Source organism: Solanum stenotomum, chromosome 5, assembly GCF_019186545.1.
Source record: "Solanum stenotomum isolate F172 chromosome 5, ASM1918654v1, whole genome shotgun sequence".
Lineage (NCBI taxonomy): Eukaryota > Viridiplantae > Streptophyta > Magnoliopsida > Solanales > Solanaceae > Solanum > Solanum stenotomum.
The window spans coordinates 7182837-7208066 of record NC_064286.1 but is presented as its reverse complement, the minus strand read 5'-3'; the positions used below and the strand labels follow the sequence as shown (position 1 = coordinate 7208066).

General features: G+C 32.4%; 2 protein-coding genes across 2 annotated transcripts; one reads left to right on the top strand and one right to left on the bottom strand.

Moving 5' to 3' along the window:
* Positions 1-3518: 3518 nt before the first annotated feature.
* LOC125864571 (NDR1/HIN1-like protein 6) lies at positions 3519-5816 on the top strand. Its single transcript, XM_049544590.1, has 2 exons — positions 3519-4489; positions 5454-5816. Exons 1-2 carry the CDS (start codon positions 3789-3791, stop codon positions 5467-5469), a joined length of 717 nt encoding a protein of 238 aa, XP_049400547.1. The 5' UTR covers positions 3519-3788; the 3' UTR covers positions 5470-5816.
* Positions 5817-7921: 2105 nt separating this feature from the next.
* Positions 7922-9733, bottom strand: LOC125865547 (zinc finger BED domain-containing protein RICESLEEPER 2-like). The gene is made up of 2 exons (XM_049545754.1): positions 8260-9733; positions 7922-8001 (listed from the first exon to the last, which is right to left on the bottom strand). Exons 1-2 carry the CDS (start codon positions 9731-9733, stop codon positions 7970-7972), a joined length of 1506 nt encoding a protein of 501 aa, XP_049401711.1. The 3' UTR covers positions 7922-7969.
* Positions 9734-25230: the final 15497 nt, after the last annotated feature.

Here is a 25230-nt window from a genome sequence, read left to right as displayed (position 1 = left end):
TCTCTGAGTTGAGTATCTTATCCTTGAATACTTCTGAGTTGAGTAAGTTTGAGTAGTTTTGAGTACCTTGAGTATTTCTTGAGTTGAGAAAGTTTGAGAAGAGATAAATATGTTTCTTTTTTATCAAGTTTCAAGCTTATATTTATGTTTTAGAATTCCCCTTACATGCTCGTACATTCTACGTACTGAGCCATTTGGCATGTATCTTCTCATGATGCAGACACAGGTATTCAAGATCATCAACATGAGCTTCATTGATACATCCGGGAGTTTGAGTTAGCTATGGTGAGCCTCCTTGTTTTCGGAGGATTTCATTTACCTTTCAGTTATATCAGTTGTTAGGATGTCTTGGGTCTTGTCCCGACTTCCATCTTTAACAGTTAGAGGCTTCATAGATAGTCAGTATAGTTGAAAAGTTTGTATCATTTATTTTATTAAATGATTTAAAGACTAAAGTTGCCTTTTTATTATATAGAGTTTTCTTTGGATTTAAAGTTTGTATTTAAGTTTTATGAACTTTTATTTTAGTTTTAAGCTTTTGCATGCTTAAGTTAGTCTTCCGCTTGTAGTCAGTCAGGATGAGGGTTCGCTTGGGGACCAGCAATGGTCTTCGAGTGCCGACCACATTTAGGGTGTAGACTCGGGTCGTGACAGTTTGACTCTAATACCATGTTAAATTAGGTCTTAGGCTTAACTCATATCCCAAAAGATAACTCAAAGAGAGGAGGATTGTCCAAGCATTATAAGGAATCCACCCATATCATTAACTAATAATGTGAAACTTTTGTCATTCTTTAACACCTGACCTCACGTTCAATGCTTAGCATCTGGTGCGTAAACAAGTTTCATTTCGGGGGTCCAACATAGGGTGAGATGTGTCATGCTCTGATACAAGATTAAATTAAATCTTAGGCCTAACTCATACCCCAAAAGCTCAAAGGAAGGACGATTGTCCAATCCTATAAGGAGTCCACACATCTCATTAGTCCCGTTGTTGTCATTCTTTAACAATTTCTTTTTATGAACATAAGGCTTTATCTGTTGGACCAAACATCAATTATTGCATAATATGTGGACTAAATTACAAATGTTATAACTTATACCAAATTGGTTTACATTGCTTTTAGGAATTCGAATCTCCTTAGCAGTTAGCAGAATAACGACAGTTTCCAAATGGCCACAGCAACTTAAGGGTGTGTTTGGTATGGAGAAAAAAATATTTTTCAATTTTTTTTTTCCGATCCTTCTTAAAATTGATATTTCTATTGAAAGAAGTAGGAAGTAATAACTACGTCACACTTACTATGATGATATAGAGTCGGTGACACTCAAAGACATAGATAATCTCGTGAATTTTAGCCATATATACCATCTAGTTTTTCGATTTCGATTAAAAGGGATAGGATGAGCCTCCTTCTGGTACCTTAGCTTCCCCACGAAATATGTCTCACCTAAAATAAAATTTAGATGCTGAAAATGATTTTGACAACTCATTTTCATTTAAGATAATAATATTATAATGAGATTTGCCAGAACCAAATAGAAAATAATTTAATAACAAACAAAAACATGAAGGAGAGACAGTTGGTCTTTTGTTCCCATTGTGGGAAAAGTTTTATAAATTTAGTATTAAATATCACAATTTTTTTATTTTATTTTTGCAATTTTGCCCAGACATTATCACAATTATTTTTACATTGTAAAAATTTTGAGATTTTAGAATTGCAAACATTAGAATAAATAATTCATATTATATTATGCACTTTATAGAATGGACAAGGCAACTTACAACCTAAAAGTGGGAGGGTATGAATTTATTTGGAAAATATTTTCGAGGCTCAAATGTAGACATGTCAACCATCTTTGTTTTAAATAAAATATTAAAAAAGAGAAGAGTAGTCCTTTTTGCTTGTGAGAGAGAGGGAGTGATATTTGAGTTTTAGGTAAGGAGAAGTATCCATTGCTATATTCATCTTGCGATCGTTTAGTTAGGAACAAGTTATCTCAAAATTAATAATTTTGAAATAAATTATTTCATTATGTATATAAAATAACTTATTCTATCACTATAGTATAAATGGTAGGATAAATAATTTCAGGATTGCATAGTACCTCCAATCAAACGCAGGATAAAATAGTCTTATATTTCTATCTCTGGAATTATTATACCTTATACCTCACATCAAATGACTCCTTAGTGCTACTTTAAGTTTGTGCCTCTTGACATGATAATGATGCTACACTAAAATTGATTTTTTTTAGCTGCAATTAATTAGAAGTACTAGTTTAATTGTTGTTAAATATATTCTTTTAGAGGTAATTACTAGTGACAATTGCATATTAACACTCTTTATAAATGTCATTAAAATCTATTACGACACTAGATCTAATTACAATTAACTAACGTCGATAAAAAAATTAACACTTTTTATTAATATGTATATTTATTACCGCTAAAAAATTATATATTATATTTTGAGTAGAAATATTGGTCCTCCCTTAAGAAGATATTGTAAGGATAATGCTCTATCTGATGTCTTGCATTAAGAATACAACATTTGGTTAGCATTTTGGTTTTTGCATAAAATTCAACATTAACAACACAACATTTAGTTAGCACGAAAAAACTTTCGAAATATATTCGAACTTTGATCGATATTATTGTAACAATTTCAAATTTTGGGCAGCATTTATCATCTTTTCCATTATTTAATAGTGTATTTTAAAGATTGAGCCCATGTGAATATCATAAATATTGCATCATTATAAATAGTAACTTGTACAGTACACTTACATATCTTTATAATGCAGGGATAGTAGATCCTGTCCAAAGTTTGAGATTGTTACAGTAATTTCGATCAAAATTCAGACTTTTTTCCCTTAGTTGGCAATTGGTAGTTCTTGCAATTTTTTATTTTAAAAAAAATTGGGGTTCTTGCCTAATATTCGGCTAAGGGTAAATTTCACATATGATCGCATAATTATCACTTATTTTTATAAAAGTCACTTAACTTAACATCACTAAATTTTGAAATACTATAACTAAAGAATCACAAAATGGGAAAATGCTAAACTTTTCGACGCTAACTTTTTTTTAAAAAAAATAATAATCTAATAAAGAAAAATTCAATTGAAAAACTTGACTTGATCCGATCCAAAAGCCAAATCCATAGGAAAAAAAGTAAAATATTAAAAGAATAGTTCTTATCTTTCTGATTTTTTTTTTTTTTTTATATATATATGCTAACACAATTCCTATGTTCAAGATCTTTCACAACTCCAATTAATTCCTTCAAAAAAAATTCACTTAACATTATCTTTTAGTAATATTTTACTTATTCATATGAACTTGAATTTTGGATTGCATTATAGATTTTTAAAAATGTTTTAAACTAAAATTTTAATTTTCTAAGATGTTTTAAAAAAAGAGTTGACATAAAAATTTTATCTTCCATAATATTTATTAAATTAAAATTATATACAAACGCTAATAACATCACATTTCTCTCTCTGTCTTCACCATACACACTTCCAAATTCCACCTCCATAACCCCACAAAACATCTATCTTTTTATTCTTTTTTCCAATCCCCAAAATCCTTTCTTTAATTCCTACATGATATAATCTTGATCTTGATTTTGATTCTTCTTATTCATCAAGATTCAAACTTTACCCTTTTATGCACATAACCTGTTTGATTTAATGTAACATTTCTCTTTTCATAATTCATAAAGATTTACTTATAAATCAAGAATCAAGAAAAAGGGGTCTTTTTTTTGGATTCAAGAATGTCACAGATGCAACCATTAAAGAAGCCACCAGGCTTCAAAGATCCTACAATTCCAATCCAAATGCCACCAAGAAAAGTTAATCTTCCACCTTCATTCAATGCACAAAAGAAGAAAAACAGAAGTTGTTGTTGCAGATGTTTTTGTTGTTGCTTTTTGATTATACTAATCTTGTTACTCTTATTAGTAGCTGCTTGTGGTTTGTTTTACCTTTGGTTTGATCCAAAACTCCCTGTTTTCCATTTAAGATCTCTTGAGTTTACTAAATTCAATGTTAGTGAAAGCCAGGATGGGCAAAGATTGAATGCACAATCAGCACTTGGGGTGGAGTTAAAAAATCCAAATGGGGAGCTGAAGATTGTGTATGGTGATACTAGAGTGGATTTGAAAGGCGAAAACGACATAAACATGGGTGCAGGTGAAGTTGTTGGTTTTGTGCTGGAGAATAGGAAGGTTAAAGTTGTTAAATTCGTTATGAAATCGAATGAGTTGTTGTATGATGACAGTATTGGGAAATTGATTATGAATGGATTCAAGAACAAGAATTTGAGAGTTTCTGTTGATGTGAGTACTGATATTGGTGTTGGATATAAAGGATGGAAGAGTTGGAAAATTAGAGTTAAGGTTTCTTGTGGATCTTTGAGGTTAAAGCAGATTGAAAATGGTGCTACACCAAAATGTGGCATCACCTTGTTTAACTGGTAAGCTAGTACAACTGTGAATAAATTCGAAAGCATAATACATAGACAGACACTTTAACTTGGCCTTCACCGGCAGCTGAACATCCCAGCTTTCATTGTGATCATCTTGACAGAGGTGTGTCTCGCGAACATCTTAACTTTGAAAATGCACACTTTGAGAATGTGTCTAGATGTGCATTTTAAAAGTTAGGCTGTTTACGGGGTTAAAATTAAGTTAAAGTGTCTAGATGTGTATTTTTTAAAGTCCGGACTGTTTAGGTGCGAGTTGAGGTAAAGTTAAGATGTCTATCTATGTATTATGCCAAATTAGAAAGCTTGGGTTATAACCTTTGTTGATTAGATTGTATCGGATCCTCCAAAGATGCATAAATTTTAAAGGATCTGACAAACACTTTTTAAGAGTCCGAACAACCTAGGTTATAGCTGAAGTGACCTTTGATTTATCATTTGGGTGATAAATAATGATAGTACAAAGATGCAGATAATGAAGCATGACCTTTTTGCATTTGAATTTCTGCTACATATGAAGTCAACAATAATGTTCTGCCTTTTTATTTCCTTACTATATTACAAGTATTATGATTTGTTGCAGTACCTTATTTTCTCGGTTATTTGTTCCACTATAATAAGCAGTTACATGTAGTTTTCTTTTAGGTGACCTGACATGGTCAATGTATATGAATAATACTATTAAAGAATACATTGAATTGGTGATTGAACCATGCACATGGGGAGTAGCTATTACTTGTAAGTTTTAGGTGAAATAGACAAAAAAAAGTTTTAAGAAAGATGCCATCTTAGCTTTGACACTTTAATGGAAAAAAAAAACTAGTCATGATTGATATATCTAACTTCTTTGGTGTACTATGAAAAGAACAAAGTATATGAATTAATCTTGCTAGAAACTATACATGAAGCATTCTAACTCTTGAATTGCACTTATATTTGTGTGTTTGATTTGCAGGTTTGATTTAAACTGATTGATTTAAGGAACGAAAGACATCGCTGTCGGCATAGGATGAGAAGAATGAAATGCTATTGTGCCTAAATCAAAGTTCATAATGTTATGCTCACCATTAGGATATAAAGTTTGATCTAAGTTAGTTTGAGAAGTTCCATCTTATAGTTGGTGTTTTTTTATAGTAAGGTAGTAGTAGGTGGAGTTGCAAGTATACCTTAGAATAATTTCAACTTGTAACCAAACTATAAGAGGATGAAAAAATAGATACTATAAGAGGTACATTTTACTTGTAAAGGCACTGGCTATTTCTGTCATGTGGGACATTTTACAAAGTTCTTGAAAATGTGAAAATACACATTCACCTCATTGATTGTTCTGTTTATTTGCTCACTTGATTCTGCATTTCAGGATATCAGATTGGTTTATTGAAATATCATTGTGACGAAACACGAGAGATGTTGGATACATAAGAAAACAATCTTCATTTTTAGTGGTGTATTTTAAAGTCATGCAAATCTAGACCTAAAACAATTATATAAAGGTATGAGAATCACTCCTTGCAACAAGCCTAACATAGAGAACATATACATATATAAATTACAACTAATAGAAATTTGTATTTATATAAAGATTCCACATATATTTATGTATACATATACAAGTGACAAGCCTAACACGGAGAGCATATACATATACATATATAAACTCAATTTTAATAGACACAGATGAATTAGCATCTGATTTATATAAATTGCCGCAATTTATACAGTTTGGCTACATTCTTAATTCAATCGGATAAATTATCAATTTATTTGGCTATTCGTTAATTACAATTCTAGCCATTTGGTTTTACTCCAAACCTTTTCTTTAAGACCAAAAATCAGCCCAACTCCTCTCACACAAAAGACCCGTTCCGATCATCAGCCCACAATACTAATATTTCTAGCCCAATTATTTTCTGCTAAACAGCACCCAATGCTCGTCTTCTTCATACGCATCAGGCCTTCAAAACCAGTAAAAGCTGCAACTCTGACCCGTCAACATCGGCAGCGATTCCAAACGGCGGAGCCGCACTCGGAGCTTTTCCGCGTCTTCCTCCTCTTTTCTGCCTCAGTCGTACAGACCCATCATCCTCACGTCTCCTTTTTTCCTCTTTTTGCGGAGTTTCAGAGCAACAACAACTCTCCATTCCTTTCTACTGTTGCCTCGAAAAGAAACAAGGAGATTCAAAAAATCCAACGGATTTTACCCCTAAATCGCCCCAATTTTTCCCATAAATAGTTTCCTATGCTCAAGGGATGAGGACAAGGTTTTGAGGTTGGTTCTTTGGGCAATAGTCGTTTTACACTCAAGAAATTTCGAAACGATTTTCTAATTCTAAGTCCCGAGAAAGGCTTTGATTGAGGTTGGTTCAAATTTGCCTGTCTGTTGCTCGAGTCTAAATCGGTGTAAGAAGTCGTTGGCTCGTTTTGTTCTCAGTTTGCTGCCTCAAAAAAAGGTAACTTGGTCTCCTCTTGTATTCTGTTTTCAATATGGTGTGTTGTATGCTGTGAGTTCTGTTTTCGATGCATTCAGCTTCTCATTTTAGTGTTTTCTTAGCTTCGCTTCCCACGGATCATTGGATAGTGAGTAGAAACCAGAATATTAATGGAGTTTTTCTTTGGTATTTTATGGTGGTGGTTTGATCCATTGATTCATTGTCAAGTAATTTAATTTGCTCTGCTCTGAATGATTTAGCGCTTTGGTTAAGATCATAAATACATTAGTCGTGTTGTGAGGTAAAGGTAGTGGTTGTCCCGATCGTGTGCCTTCATCTCTTTTTTATGGTTACAAGTAGGGCTGTTCATGGTTATGGTTAAAAAATCAAATCGAACCGCAATCCGAACCAAACCGATAAAAAAAACCGATATTTGGTTGGATTTGGTTAGGTTTGGTTTTACATTTTGAAAAACCGATACTATTTGGTAGGGGTGTTCATGGTTCGATTTGGATCGGTTATTGGTTAAAACCGAAACCAAACCAAAATTAATCGGTTTTTAAATTTCTAAAACCAAACCAAACCAAATCAAAAAAATAACCGTCGGTTTGGTTATTGTTGGTTTGGTTCGGTTTGGTTCAATTTTTTTGGTTATTTCGGTTTGAAAGTATATAATTTGTTGAGGGCATATGCATTTCGATAGACACAAATACATGGTACATAAACAATCCATAGAAAAACTATTGTGAATTTAATTAAGCAATACTAGTCATAAAACAATTGAAAGAGGATTAAAAAAACTCATTAAGTTGTTACAAGACTTATTTCTAAAAAGAGAAAACAATTTATCTATGTAGTGGAAAATCAATACTAGCAAATAGCAATCTAGCAGAGTTGTCTTCGATAGATATATAACATATTGAATTTTGCATGATGTGGGCTTATGGCAACTGAGAATTTTTCCTAATAAACCAAAAAAAAAAAAAAAATGTGCTCCAAACTGATCAACTATCATCTTCTTTAGCTTAGCTTGAGCTCTAAATTACTCAATGCTCAAAGTAGTGTCCGGATATTCTGGAAAAAAAAATACACTATATTAGATAATATTTACTAACATAAATATGATCTAACTTTTTTTTCTTTAGAAAAGACAATAAGAGATAAGTAAAAAGTTCTATTATGGATCAAATTTTAAGAGCCAAAATAAACTAGAAGAAAGAATTAATAAGCTGTAAAGTAGTACTTTTTGCAACTATTTCATGTTTTTGAAATCAAAATTTCAGAACCAATAAAAGAAATGGGAAGAGATAACTAGAAGTTGTAAAATAATACCTTTTTCAACTATTTCAAGATTTTGCATTTCTTGTAAAAGATCTTCAATCTTGCATTCTGTAGATGCTGAACGTAACCATTGTTGACTACAAACAAGAGCTTCAGCCGTCTTTGGTGACAATGAACTTCGATAACAATCAAGAATGCGACCACCAGTGCTAAAAACAGATTCTGAAGCAACAGTAGATGTAGGAATAGCAAGTATATCTCTTGCAATTCTAGAGACTATTGGATATCTTTCAGATGAAGCTTTCCACCAAGTTAAAATATTAAAATCCTTAATCTTCTCTACATCGTCCTCCAAATACTTGTCAAGATCAGATTTATCATCAACATTATTATTTTCTTTTTCAAGAAATTTCTCCCATTGAGATTGCCACACATCAGAAGTATCCAATGCACTAACTTCACTCACTGCATCAGTCTGATCTCCAACAGTTTCACAAGAAGTTCCAACAATAGAATTTTTGTAATGATTATATAAGCTATTTAAAGTATCCGTTACTTTGGTAGATTTACTACATCCCTCCACAGAATTATAATAATTCTTAAAAATAAACTTCACATACTTCATTTTGAAACGAGGATCCAACACAACGGCAACCAACAACAACATATTCATATCATCAAAATCACCCCAATATTTATCAAACTTACCTTTCATCTTCTTAGCCATACCAGTCAAAAGAGAATCATCACACTTTGAATAATTGACAATTATGCTTTGAAGATTAAAAAGCTCATGACAGAAAGTATTTGAAGTAACATGTAAAGTACTCGAAAATTTCAAAGTGGTTTGATAGAAAATCTCCAGAAACTTGAGAAATACATTCACATCTCTCCAGTCTTCTGAAGATGGATGCTCTATCTTTCCACCTGAGTCAAGACAATATTTAAAGTACTTATGATCATCAATATACATTCTTGAAAATGCCTTTTCAAATTTGACAGCAGTATTTAACATCAAATATGTAGAGTTCCACCTCGTCTCAACGTCCAAACTCAAAAGTCCACGAGTATTTAGTTTAACCTTTTCAACATATGACTTGAAAGAAGTAGTTCTTGCACAAGAAGACTTAACATATTTCACAACATTTCTTACCCGGGAAATAGACTTATTTTGTTCACTCAATCCTTCTTTCACAATCAAGTTTAGAATATGGGCATTGCACCTAACATGTAAAAAAATATTTTCCATGATAACACCTTTCCAATCACTAATTCTCCCTTTTAAGTGTGTGATTGCTGCATCATTAGCTGTTGCATTATCAAGTGTTACTGTAAGTAGATTTTCTATTCCCCAATCTAACAAACAAGATTCAATAGCTTTTGCAATAGTCTCACCTTTGTGATCTTGTTTGTTAGATTGGGGAATAGAAAATCTACTTACAGTAACACTTGATAATGCAACAGCTAATGATGCAGCAATCACACACTTAAAAGGGAGAATTAGTGATTGGAAAGGTGTTATCATGGAAAATATTTTTTTACATGTTAGGTGCAATGCCCATATTCTAAACTTGATTGTGAAAGAAGGATTGAGTGAACAAAATAAGTCTATTTCCCGGGTAAGAAATGCTGTGAAATATGTTAAGTCTTCTTGTGCAAGAACTACTTCTTTCAAGTCATATGTTGAAAAGGTTAAACTAAATACTCGTGGACTTTTGAGTTTGGACGTTGAGACGAGGTGGAACTCTACATATTTGATGTTAAATACTGCTGTCAAATTTGAAAAGGCATTTTCAAGAATGTATATTGATGATCATAAGTACTTTAAATATTGTCTTGACTCAGGTGGAAAGATAGAGCATCCATCTTCAGAAGACTGGAGAGATGTGAATGTATTTCTCAAGTTTCTGGAGATTTTCTATCAAACCACTTTGAAATTTTCGAGTACTTTACATGTTACTTCAAATACTTTCTGTCATGAGCTTTTTAATCTTCAAAGCATAATTGTCAATTATTCAAAGTGTGATGATTCTCTTTTGACTGGTATGGCTAAGAAGATGAAAGGTAAGTTTGATAAATATTGGGGTGATTTTGATGATATGAATATGTTGTTGTTGGTTGCCGTTGTGTTGGATCCTCGTTTCAAAATGAAGTATGTGAAGTTTATTTTTAAGAATTATTATAATTCTGTGGAGGGATGTAGTAAATCTACCAAAGTAACGGATACTTTAAATAGCTTATATAATCATTACAAAAATTCTATTGTTGGAACTTCTTGTGAAACTGTTGGAGATCAGACTGATGCAGTGAGTGAAGTTAGTGCATTGGATACTTCTGATGTGTGGCAATCTCAATGGGAGAAATTTCTTGAAAAAGAAAATAATAATGTTGATGATAAATCTGATCTTGACAAGTATTTGGAGGACAATGTAGAGAAGATTAAGGATTTTAATATTTTAACTTGGTGGAAAGCTTCATCTGAAAGATATCCAATAGTCTCTAGAATTGCAAGAGATATACTTGCTATTCCTACATCTACTGTTGCTTCAGAATCTGTTTTTAGCACTGGTGGTCGCATTCTTGATTGTTATCGAAGTTCATTGTCACCAAAGACGGCTGAAGCTCTTGTTTGTAGTCAACAATGGTTACGTTCAGCATCTACAGAATGCAAGATTGAAGATCTTTTACAAGAAATGCAAAATCTTGAAATAGTTGAAAAAGGTATTATTTTACAACTTCTAGTTATCTCTTCCCATTTCTTTTATTGGTTCTGAAATTTTGATTTCAAAAACATGAAATAGTTGCAAAAAGTACTACTTTACAGCTTATTAATTCTTTCTTCTAGTTTATTTTGGCTCTTAAAATTTGATCCATAATAGAACTTTTTACTTATCTCTTATTGTCTTTTCTAAAGAAAAAAAAGTTAGATCATATTTATGTTAGTAAATATTATCTAATATTGTGTATTTTTTTTTCCAGAATATCCGGACACTACTTTGAGCATTGAGTAATTTAGAGCTCAAGCTAAGCTAAAGAAGATGATAGTTGATCAGTTTGGAGCACATTTTTTTTTTTTGGTTTATTAGGAAAAATTCTCAGTTGCCATAAGCCCACATCATGCAAAATTCAATATGTTATATATCTATCGAAGACAACTCTGCTAGATTGCTATTTGCTAGTATTGATTTTCCACTACATAGATAAATTGTTTTCTCTTTTTAGAAATAAGTCTTGTAACAACTTAATGAGTTTTTTAAATCCTCTTTCAATTGTTTTATGACTAGTATTGCTTAATTAAATTCACAATAGTTTTTCTATGGATTGTTTATGTACCATGTATTTGTGTCTATCGAAATGCATATGCCCTCAACAAATTATATACTTTCAAACCGAAATAACCAAAAAAATTGAACCAAACCGAACCAAACCAACAATAACCAAATCGACGGTTATTTTTTTGATTTGGTTTGGTTTGGTTTTAGAAATTTAAAAACCGATTAATTTTGGTTTGGTTTCGGTTTTAACCAATAACCGATCCAAACCGAACCATGAACACCCCTAGTTACAAGTTCTTGTTAATACCATTTTTAATTTGTTTTGACTAATTTTATTTTTACTTGAATTTTGAAATGTTTTAATTAACTTAGTCGAATTCGTCAAAAAATAGAATTATTTTTAATAAATTCCACTTTATCAACTTGTGTGTCCATTATTTACTTATTCAAATGTTTTATAGTCCTAACTTTCATTTGTTTTGAATTAGTTTAAAATGATTTCTTCGTTTATAGATTAAATTGATTTTAATTATTATTTTTAAAAATGATTTAAATTACAATTTCATTTAAATGTTTCCTTCTAGGTCCCTTTTTCTTAAAAAATGAAAAAAATGTTCTTTATTTAATTATTTTCTCAAAGTTAATTTGTAGATTATTTTTGTGTTAAATTATTTTCCTAAAAAATAGTCAAAAAATATTTTAATCAAGTCGTTGAATAACCGTGTGTTAACGGACAATTCAAATGCTTTAAAAACTGTCTTGAAGTATAAATGAGAACATCTTATTTATTTTCTCTGAATTTATAAAAATTTAATCTGTAAAAGTCTTTTTAAATTAAATTTTCTTAATTTTTCAAAAAATAAAGTGACAATTCTTTTAAGTAATTTTAAATTGTTTATATTTTAAACATTCAAAACGTGATTTTTCTAAAGATATTAAAATTATCACATAACACATATTTCCACAAAGATAAGAAAAGTATTAATTTCTTAACATAATCCTAACCATATTATCCTTATATATATATATATGTCAACAAGAAAAGGACCAAAACTGCCATATTTAATTGTACAACATGTTATTAAGAATTGTACTGTAAAATTTGTCCTTTTTCAACACAAGCATTTTTTCAATAAAATTGTACTAATTGAGTTGTACTATGAATGTGTATCTATTTCCTTGGCATATTACTTTTTGTGGACCTATTTGCTTAGCATGTGTATGTTAACATTTACTTTTTCTCTCTCCAGCTTTCTGTCCCTTTTCCTTTCCACTTTGCTTTTTCCTCTCACTTTCTATTCACTTTCTCATCATCTTTTTCAAGGAGCTGATGAATCTACTGGCGCTGTAAGTTTTTTTATTTTGGCCCTTTTGGTTGATTTTATGTTCAATTGTTTTTAAATTTGATGTTTTGTGGATATATTGCATGGATATAATTTCATGTTGGTCCTTTTCTTCTTCAACTCCTATGTAGATGAGTATAGACCCTCACACCCCTAAGAAAAGTGGGTTTAGCATATCATAACAAAAAGTAAGAAATAGTTATCAAAAAGATGTTCAATCGAAATGACAAAATCTGCAATGCTCAATGCCAAAATTAAGATTAAAACCTTCAAACCTCAATATTTAAGCTCAAGGCCATCTCCAAGAATATTCAATATTGTAAAAGTATGTAAAAATCTCTAAAATCTGTGTGAGACCCTATTTTCTCTCTTCAAAAATCAATTGATATGTTTCCAAAAACTTCTCAAAATTTTAATACGCAGTCCCATCGGCGAAGTTAGTCAAGATCGCCAAACGATCCGCTGATGAGAATGCCTTCTCGTCATTTGGACTTGACAGAAGCATGCATTTGTTCTGTTCATTTAGGTGAGCTGGCTCGAGCTCGCCATTCTATTCGGCGCATCGTCGAAGTTCCTTTCGTTCGCCGAGGTGGCTTAGTTCATGAGCCAACTCGATGGACCTTTTGGTGAGCTAAAAGCTCACTCAGTGAGTCGCCGAGTGGCTTTTGTGAGCTCCAGCCTTCCTTTTCAAAGCTTTTCCAACTTTTTCATTTCTTTTCACAATGTAATGTCCTTTCCTTGTTTTAAGCCTTCATGCTTGCACATAAATAATTTAACATCAGTTATGAACACAAAATAGACATTGAGGACACTAATTCATTAAATATCAAGCCCTACTTGAGTCAAAATTCTCGACTCATAGACACCCCCAACTTAAACTTTTTATTGTTCTTGTGTAAAACACAAAATCAATCAGGTCAACATGGATGTCTACAAGTAGTGTTCCTTGAGATTAAACATAAAAGTGCACACGAGGTTCAATTCAAACATGCAATGTTCAATTGTGTATTCAAAGTTTCAAACTAGGACTCGCAATCATCAATTAGAGTTCATGCTTACAAATGCTCGCTTAAAATGCAAATTAATGCTCAACAAAAGTATTTGAATGTCCTCACATCAAGAATGATTTCATGCTCTCACAAAGCCAATCAAAGACTAAAATTAAGGAGTCGAAATTAACTCTCACACTCCCAATGAGAAAAACATGCATGATTTTACCCATGGCTTTCTCGTATTTTCCAACCAACATATCATTTGGCTTATGCAAGATCAAAAAGGTCTTTTAAGGCTTGTAATAAGGTTGAGGGTAAATGTATGATCATTTCGGCTTAGTAACTCTACCTTTACGAAGCATGACTCAAAGACTGCTTTTCCTTTTATTTCATTCTTTTCATATTCACAACTCATCCTTGGCCTATTCATAGCATACAAAAATTTTGGTATAACACATCGGATACCCTTTTATTTCCACAACAATGCACAACTGATACACATTTATCATTTTTTTTTCTTTCTTCTCTTTTCTTTCACTTTTTTTTTTATATATATTTGTAGGGGTTCCATATTTTTCATTACAAGTTTTCAAGGACGAATTTCATGAACTTCTTGATCGGTTCCTTTCCTCATTCTTACCACACCCCCAACTTAGGCTTTTGGCCTAAATTGACTATTCAAACAAATGCTTTACGAAGGTTATAGGTGGGAAATATATATCAAATTTCAATAACCGGTCTAAACATTTGTGTTCATGTTTAATTCAAAGAAAATGTTAGACTCAAATGATACGCTATGTTCACACACTCACAAGGTGGTCACACAAAAGTATAACAATTAGGTTAACTCTAAAAAATTCATGCCTAAGATCATTTCCTTCATTTACCAATGTCAATTGGACCAACGGTGCAAGTTTTGTCGCACTCTATTTTGAATTAGTCAAAACAGTTCACAACTTAATATGACTCTAGGTAGTTCTATGGAGACTCTTCAGGACCGTGCTCGGGTGACATGTATATTACCCATTCATCTCTTGGATCATAGATGTTAGAACCCGTTTCAGAAACCTCCATGTGGTCTTCCCCCACCTCTTCTTCTGGGTCCTTTTCGAGATCCTCTTCTGGGTCCTCTTCTGAGTCTTCTTCAGGGTCCTCTTCCGGATCCTCTTTTGTGTCTTCTTCAGGGTCCCTTTTCAGGTTTTCTTCTAGGTTTTTTTCCTCAACCATCTAGATTAAATAATCGATGGATCCAGGAATTATCTGATTGTACATGGGTGTAGTGAATCTCATGCAAAGAAACACTGATTCTCTAACCCATAACCTAATCAATTCATTGGTTATCTACAAACCCCCTGATTCCTCGTACACTTGGTTAAGCCATATGACTCACACTAGTCCGCCAAACGTAATATTCTAGCGTACACCAGCTTTTCTCTCCCATGTTTAAATCAGCCATGTATTCCCATTCGGCTTGCAAATTTCTTATCCGCTCTAGTGAGACTGAAGTGAAGACATCATCATGTAATCCCATGATCGACCATAGCGAAATGTCTTGGACAACTCCAAATTGCCGCTTAACTCGAATAGGTGCATATGGTTGAATGTCCCTTAGCCCAATCAACTCGATAAAGAACAAATATCGAGTTCTTGCAAATGCAAATCCTCTTATCCAAGGAAATTTCCGTTAGATGACATCTCCTGTAAGGTTGTTCAAAAATGTGCGCCACTCCTCCTTTCCTGTCGGTGCGCCCGCCTAATATCGGAGGTGATCTTCGTGACTTTTGATCCTGTTATGTGCGTATATGGAGTAATCCATCTGTGGATCATGACGATAAAAATGTTCCCTTGCCCAGATATGTAACAATATATTGCATCTTCCGAAGAAGTTGTGCCCCCTTGTGTAGGTTGTCAATGAACGAAGTACCTTGGCGAGGATCATAGGCACTAAAGAATATTTTTGCGAATTGTTAAAAATGCTCATGACCATTGACAATATTTTGATGTCGATGGAATGTGACCTCATCGGGAATACCATGATTCCCAAAAAAGCATAATGAATATTCTTGGCCTCAAATGTACCTATGCTCCACGGGTACATGCAAATTCATGCTGATATTCATCATAACCTTCAAGATGCCCAAAACTTTGAAAGAGATAGTCTAACTTGACCTTTCCACCGTTCACAAATCTCAACGATGAAAATATATGTAGCTTCAGGAGACTTAGAAAATCACCTGGACATATGGCTGATGGGATTATCGGCAACCTTCCCCTAATTGGTAGTTCGGTTAAACTACTGAACTCCTCTAATGTGGGAGTGATCTCAAAATCCGAGAATTTGAAAGTTACTGTGCTTGGGTCCCAGATTCCCATTAGTTGAGTAATGAAGACTTTGTCGCCTTGTGTCCCTAGAAGTGACAATAGTGCTCCCAAGTGCCCTCGAATCTCAGCCTCGTGTATTCTGTGGATGTTTCGCCACTAATTCTGTAGAATGTGTGGCACTGAAATAACCATTTTGATATTCAGCAAGTTTTGGTTGATGTTCATCTGAAAGAAAGGTAAAGGGTGACATAAATTTATTTGCTCCAAATCCGTTAAGTGTTTTAGTTTTGATCATTCAAATCAATTTCACATAAATGTATGTCGTCGAGTTTTAAAGAAGAAACTCATTGACATGTGGATTGTTTCTTAAATGCAATGACAATATCTTATATTGTCTTCCCTAAGGCTATGCAACATGACCTATTTCTAAAGTAAGATTTTTTCTAGATGATATTTTCCTATAGAATTGGTGGTGAAACATTTACAGAATACACGGGGCTTAGATTTGAGGGCTCTTGGGGAGCACTATTGTCACTTCTAGGGACACAAGGCGACAAAGTCTTCATTACTCAGCTAATAGGGTTCTGGGACCCAAGCACAGTAACTTTCAAATTCTCGAATTTTGAGATCACTCCCACATTGGAGGAGTTCAGTAGTTTTACTGAATTACCAATTAGAGAAAGGTTGTCGATGATTAATCAACCATATGTCCATGTGATTTTTTAAGTCTCCTGGAGCTGCATATATTTTCGTCGTTGAGATATGTGGATGTCGGTCAACCTAGACTATCTCTTTCAAAGGTTTGGACGTCTTGAAGGATATGATGAATATCAACATAAATTTGCATGTACTCGTGGAGCATGAGTACATATAAGGCAAAGAGTATTTATTATGACTTTTTTGGAAATTATGGTATTCCTGATGAGACCCCATTCCGTCGACATCAATATATTGCCAATGATTATGAACATTTTTAACAATCCACAAAGATATTCTTTGGTGCCTATATCCTCGCCGAGGAACTTCGTTCATTGAAAACCTGCACGAGGGGGCAAAACTTATTCAGATGATGCAATATGTTGTTACAGATCTGGGCGAGAGAACATTTCTATCGTCGTGATCCACAAATGGATTATTGCATAGACGCACGTAACATGATTAAAAGCCACGAAGATCTCCTCCGATATTGGGCGGGGGCGACATGAAAGGAAGAGTGACACACATTTTTGAACAACCTTACAAGAGATGTCATCCAATGAAAGTTCTCTTGGATAAGAGGATTGGCATTTGGAATGACTCAATATTTGTTCTTTATCGAGTTGATTGGGCTAAGGGGCATTCAACCATATGCACCTCTTCGAGTTGTTCGACAATTTGGAGTTGTCCAAGACATTCCGCTATAGTCAATCATAGGATTACATGATGATGCCTTCACTTCAGTCTCACTAGAGCGGATAAGAAATTTGCAAGCCGAATGAAAATACATGGTTAATTTAAAAATGAGAGAAAAGTTGGTGTACGTTGGAATATTACGCTTGGCGGACTACTGTGAGTCATATGACTCAACCAACTGTACAAGGGATCAGGGGGTTTGTAGACAACAAATGGATTGATCGGGTTAGAGAATCAGTGCTTCCTCGCGAGGGATTCACTACACCCATGTACAATCGATAGTTCCTGGATTTATCGATTGTTTAATCTAGGTGGTTGCGGAAGAAGACCTAGGAGAAGACCAAGAAGAAAACCCGTAAGAGGACCTAGAAAAGGATCCTAAAGAGGACCCTGAAGAAGACCTAGAAGAAGATCCCGAAGAAGACCCAGGGGAAGACCACATGGAGGTTTCTGAAATGAGTTCTAACATCTATGACCCAAGAGATAGAAGGGAAATAGACATGTCACCCGAGCATGACCCTGAAGAGTCTCTAGAGTACCACCCAGAGCCATATTATGTTGTGAACTGTTTCGACTTGTTCGAAATAGGGTGCGATAACTTGGCGATTCTACTGGGGAAGACGTCCGCCCTTTTATAGGCAAAATCGGACTTCAAAGTTGAATTTGAGTTCTGAAAATCGTTAGGGACGGAGCTGTAATTAGATGTCAAGAAATCAAATATCACTTTTTAGATTTTGAATTGGTTGCTCAATTTCGACCACGAATTCAAATTATTTGAACAAAATATTAGCCAAAATAGAGATGTAGGTGGTGTAGGGATCAATTTCTTATCAGAAAAGGTGATAGAAAAGTTGATAGGAAGAGAGGGTTATGATGGATGGGGGAGGAGATGATGTTAGAGACCTCTGAATATTGTTGTTTTTCGGCGGTCCATGACATTTTTTTGGCAGAGATGATGGGAAATGGGTGAAGCATCTGGGTAAAGAAAATTTGGGGAAGGAGAAACATTTTTTCTAGGAAAAGAAAGAGGAATAGAGGTGTTGGGGTCTTTGGTCTTTATCTGACTGTTTACATTCTTAGAATTAATAATACTTAGTACCTATAGGGAATCAAAATATTATCATGTTTATATTAATCAAGCACGTCACATCATTCACGCTAATTTCGCTAATTTAGGCTGAAGATCTAAACCTTCACTTAAGACTATTCTGGGAATTTAGAGAAGAGAGATATACAAACCAAACTGTTTATTTTATAATATTATCTTCACACACAAACCATCATATTTTTACATATACCTAGAAAATAAAAATACTTTTCCCTGACGGGAGAAGCTTTTACTCACTTATCAAGATACCTAACATACCAATAAGGGGGCTGTGATGTATCAAAGACACATGGTATGCGAAAATTCTTATTTAGCATCATTTATGCTGTGTAAAGGTCATTCCTTTTTAATATGTCTTTGACATTTTTGTATTCAAAATACACTTGAATTCATAATACATGACTATTTAGAAATAATAATAGATAACATGAACACATTTGATTACTACCAATCAGAATAAAAAAAGACAAATCAAGAAATTCAATCAAAATGAGATTAAAAGAAGATCCATTGTCAATTTGACAACATGTTGTCAATTTAGTATCATAGAAAGTTATTTCTATGAAGACTGATACCCGAAAAAATGTTTTTTTGGACATTTTTAGATTTTGGTAAGAAACAAGACTCTTATACATGATTTAGAAAAAACTTTTTTATCTGTAAGCCTAAAATCTATAAAATTAATTGTAGCAATCCATGAGATAAAAATGATAAAAATACAACAGTATTTTGAATACAAAAATGCCAAAAGCATATTAAAAAGTAATGACGTTTACACAACATAAATGATGCTAAATAAGAATTTTCGCATACCATGTATCTTTGATACATCACAACTCCATTATTGGTATCCTTTTTGAAAAATATTTTGTCCATCTTTCTTTGAAAGATTTGAGGGGCATTTTTTAATCCGAAAGACATTACTATCCATTCGTAGTGTCCATTAGGCGTACTAAACGCTTTTAATGGAATGAATTCTTCTGTTAATTTTATTTGTCAAAATCCACTTTTATAGTCAAATTTTGAAAATTAAGTTTTTCCTTTGACAAGGTTTATATGATTGTTTTTATTTGAGATAAAATATTCGTTAGATATGCAATTTTTATGTAGCTCTTTATAGATTATTACCATTCGAGCTTTTCCTCTTTTTATCTCAGCATGATTTCTTACCATAAATGCTGGACTGCTATGAGGACTTTTACTCATTCGAATAAGTTTTATGTTGATTAATTCTTTGAGTTGAGTTCTAAACTCAATTTTATCATCCTCATTATAGAGCATAAGTTTTACTCTAATGATGATACTGGAGTCTTTGAGTATTAAAGTCGTTTTTTCTTGATTTTTTTCCCATTTTTCTAAGGGATTTTTCTCCATAAGATTTTTGTAGATTTTCTTTTATATGTTCTAAATTAAGACATTTACAAGAGATTTTCTAAATATTTTCTCTTATAATTTTCATTTTTCTTTTTCAAGAATATATGAATTTTGGTTTCTTGGGACTTTGATAAAATGTCCACAAGGGGTTTTGAGACTTATCATATATAATGTCTGATGATAATCTTGAAATTGTTGGAGAAAGTCATTTCCCAACAACAAATCAGTCTCCAGTTTATCATAGACAAATATTTCATTTATAGGAACAATTTTTGATACTAAAATTATTTCTATCTTTTCTTTTGGCTGTGATGGTCGTTCTTTGACACCTGTACTACCAATCATTGATATGTTAGTTTTATTGATATCCAAGTTTTTTAGTAAAAAGGATTTTGCCAACTAGCTTCTGATCCATTGTCAATTTAACAACATGTTGTTAATTTAGTATCATAGAAAGTTATTTCTATGAAGACTAATACCTGAAAAGATGTTTCTTTGGGCATTTTTAGATTTTTGGGAAGAAACAAGTCTCATTTCTGTAACTCATTTCTATTTCATTTTTTCCTATGATGTAGTCATTTAGACTATTAATGAACAAATTTCCTAAGATTAGGTTTTGATTACTTTCGTGATTTGTAATATACCAATGGACTATTATTTTTATTGTATCTAACTGTATTGGTAAATCCACCATATTTGTACATCTAAAGTTATTTCCTTCAGAAGTCTTATAAGTATATGAGGTACCTTCGTAGATTGGTAATCCATCCAATATAATACCTTTGACATGGTTTGTCGTGGCACCTGTTTGTAATAAGATTTTTTTTTTCCATTCAGTTCCATTGAAGACTCTTTCTGCAATTCTAGTAATGTTAGTAATTTCAAGAATCCTTTTAGAATATCTATGGGATATACTTTTCTTTATTGAATTTCTTCCATATTCTAATGAAAGTCTCGGATTGTTACTGAGACTTCCTATTTCTTGTGTTTTTTTAAAACAAATTTCAGATTCTTCTGGAATTTGTGCTTCAACAATTCTTGCTATTCCTGTGCATTCCTAATTTATTTCAATCATTTCTTTATTTTTGTATATACTACCATAATTGGAGTTTGTAACTGTATATAGAGCATGATAATAGATGCTCATGATGTGATTGCTGGTTTAAATATGTCGTTTCTTTTGACCTGAAAATGTAAGCTTAAAGCATCATTAAAGTCTGCATTCTTAAGTGAAATACAATACTTGGGATAATATGTAAATAGAAGTTTGGTATAAGCTAGGTTGCCTTCAACTATACCAAGATTTCCTTCTCTGACGCTAATGAATCTTTCATCTGAAAGGTTGATGACAATAGGGAAATTGATCCCTTCTTTAAAAGTTGATCTAACTAAAATTTGGATTCCTCCTAAATGGACATAGTTCATTTTCTTCCTTTTCCTTTAAGGAATTTTTCTGAGGATTTGTTAGATCATTGGTTTAGTTAAAAGATTTAACTTATGCCTTTCGATAGTTTGGGTAATTTCTATTACCTTTTCTACCTCTTGATATTCGTGATAGAAAATTTTATTTCTTGCAAACATTCTTTGCATTCTACTGAATATATTATCTTCAGTTTTGAGATTAAGTTGTAATCCTCGGATTTTCTTTAATAATTCTCCATCGAATGTTGCTTTTAGGGCATATCCCCTTTAATCCTCTTCAGTTTCTAGAATATGTACTGAATCGTCTGTTTCTTTTTTGTATTTCTTGATTCATTTAATCAGATTCTTCTGAGCTAGTTGTATATTCTTCATATAACTTTTCATAGAAGCCATTACTTTTTATTGATGTTACAGATTCCATATTTGAATCAATTTCTAGTCTATCAATTTTTGATATTTTTACTCTTTTTTTGTTGCATTCGTAACTTTTGTGTGGCCTTATTCGCCACAGTTGTAGCGTTTAATTTTTTTTTTATAATACCATTTTTTTAGGTACATAATTTTTTCTTGAAATATTTTTTCTTTTGATTTAGCCTTTCTTGTGTTTTTTTTTTATAGGACCTATCATTGCCTCCCCATTGGGTTGCTGCGTTTGTATCTAGGACATTTCTTTAGAGAAAATCTGCATGAGAGTTAAACAGTTTGTTATTAGAGCTGATAGTGTCCATTAGGCGTACTAATATCAAAGCAACATGAGTTGATAAAAAACTCCCGCATCTAAATAAAAAATGGATACAAACTAAAAGAGCTTTGAGAATTAAAGGCTATATTTTATTCTCAAACATTTTTACAATGGGGATTACAAAGTTTTGGACTATGATAATATATATTGATATATTTTTTCGTTTGATTAAGCTTTTCTTTCTCTTTTTATATGATTTGTCATTGCATACCCATTGGGTTGCTGCATTTGTATCCAAACAATAGATTTGGGTGTTGATTCTTTTGGCTTTTCTTTGTATGTTATGTGCCATACAAAGTTGTCCAGGCATGTTATTTAGAAAATATATTCTTTGTCCAAGAGTATCTGTTTCAATGTTTTCTTTTGCATATTCTTCTCGAAAATATTTAGCCCAAAAATCTGGTAATTTTTGATAGTATTTTTCAAGATATGATTGCATTTCTTTGCTACTATCAAATATTTTATAGTAATATTCTTTGAATTCACAAGTGTATTCTTGAATATATACTCATTTTGCAAATTTGCAATTTTTCTAGTTGCTCTTTTGCCAATGTCCTTACTTTCTCTCTATTTTGAGAAGTACTCCCTTCGCCTCCTAAAAATTCATTTGCTATAAATTGTACTAGATTTTTTATTTCTTGTAGAAGGGATTGTTTAAATCCTTCAAGGGTATTATTTTTGATGATTTCCTTTGAATCATCGGACAATCCTGTGTAAAAATTGCTTATTTTTCCTGTGAAAGTGTTTATCATAATGATATATTTTTTTTCATATGTATAATTTACTCCTTTTCGTAGTAAGAAAAAAAGAAATATGATCTGAGACCATATATCTAGATCTATTTCTAGTTCTCTTTTATAATTTAGAACCAAGAATTGAGTTGTTCCTACATCTCCTATTGGGAGTCTGTTGGACATGTATTTAGATTTATTACTATTATTATATTGACTCATGAAGTCTTTATTTTTTTTTGTCTTGGGTGCAAAAATTTCTTTCTATATTTGCTTGTTGCAAGATTTCTTCTTTTATGGAGTTTGATCCATCTCCTATTTCGAATTTTCCTTGGGGTCCTCTTGTATCTACTTTGTTCATTAGAACTTTTAGTTTTTGGTCATCTGAAAGATCAAGGTCTTCTAACGCATAAACTAGTTCATCTAGGGTTTTCTCTTGTTTCAATAGCTTCTTTTTCTGTTTTTGTTTCTAGAATCTCTTTTTAGATTGTTCTATTTTCTTTATTTTTTTGTTTTTTCAAAAAGTCATGAATGAGTTTCTCATCAAGACTTTCTTTTTTTATATGAACTTTTGTTCGCAAATTTCTCTGCTAATAGTTTATTTATATATTTTTAACTTGCCATTTTGTCAAATTTTTCTGTTTTCTCAATTAGGTTTGTAATCCTTTTGGAATATTTTTTTAAGAGATATAATTTCTATTTCTATTAATTTTAGTCTTAGGGATATTTGCTTATGACTTTCTAGTAAGTCATTTAATAAGTCTATAGCTTCATTTAAGCTCATTTTGATTTAATTTCTTAATCCGTTTTTTATTCTGATAGGTAATAATCAGAGGTGTAATTTCATATTATTTCTTCATAACCAAATATTATAAATTCCATTGGAAATTCATCTTCATACATATCTTGAATGATGAGTTCTATGATTTTTTTTAGGTCTTTATTTAGTTTGATTACCTTTAGTATGGTTACTAAGGTTTTTTTCATTGAAATACTGTAAAGGTTTTATCATTTTGTAATTTGTTCTTAGAGGCTCTGATACCATTTGATTTGGGTTGTCATACTGTCGTAGACAGGGTGTGCGAAATTTCTTTGTTACTTTATGCAGTGTATAACATATTTTTGTCTAAAATTAATTTAGCACTTTTATATTCAAAATATTCTCGAATTCTATGCATTTTCATTTCATGTATAACTACTATGAGCTTGGTAGATCTTAAGCTAGAATGCAAATATGCTTGTTCCATCTCTGGAATTGTTTTATCAAAATGATGTAATGCTATGCGATGTTTCCACGCTCTTCTTCTTACAAGATGCAAATGATATTGAATATCTTTCAACAATTTTATATGCTATAAGCAAGCATGTATAGTAGATAGATACTGTTTAAACATGTCACTGTTTAGATTTAATCAATATATTTGATTTTCCTATAGGTACTAGGTATTCTTCCTTTGTCTGAATATATTATAAAATATTAATATAATTTGTTTTTGAGAATAATGATTATGAAATATCGAGTTTTGCGTGTATACCTTTCTCCTTTTTATTTTGTGAACAATCTTTATCACCACCGCAACAGTTCTCCTTCAGGCTATGAACAGTTCTTTCGCCTCTACGACCACAGTCTCACATCTACTTCCTAACTGTTCCTCCTTAGAGCTGAAGATCGCAACCTTCCTTTCGAACTATTCTTAAAATTCAGAGAAGAGAGGTATATAAACCAAACTATTTATTTCATAATATTATTCTCACATACAAATCATACATATTTTACATATATCTAGAACATACTAAGAAATACTTTTTCCTGGCGGGAGAAGTTTCTACTCACACTTCGAGGTACCTAACATTCTCTCTAATGGGTATTTCAAAGAAGATGTAATATGCCTTTTAGTGTGTCTTTCCTTTCCTTTTATAGATCGAATGAGGGACTAATTACAAATTTTGTTTTTGTAGGGACTTCCCTAAGTTATTACATAATTTGTTCTCTAGTCCTTCTTTGACGGTCTTTTAAAATGGCCGACAAGATAAGATTCCTTTTGATAAGGTGCCAAGTGCCTTGTCCTTTTCTTCTTTCTTGAAATAAGATGAGTTGTCCATGTGCGCCTGTCCTTCTCTTCTTTTTACGAGATAAGATTCTTGTTTTGTCGCTTTCTTTATGACGTAAGTGTTTACGTCGCTTGCTTTGTCTTCTCCTAACTGTCTATATGTGCTTTTCTGTTGATGCTGAGATTTTTATTTAGCTTCGTCTTCATTTATTGAATGTTTGTGATCAAGAAACTTGCAGTTTCCATGTTTCTTCGGAGGCTTCCATTATG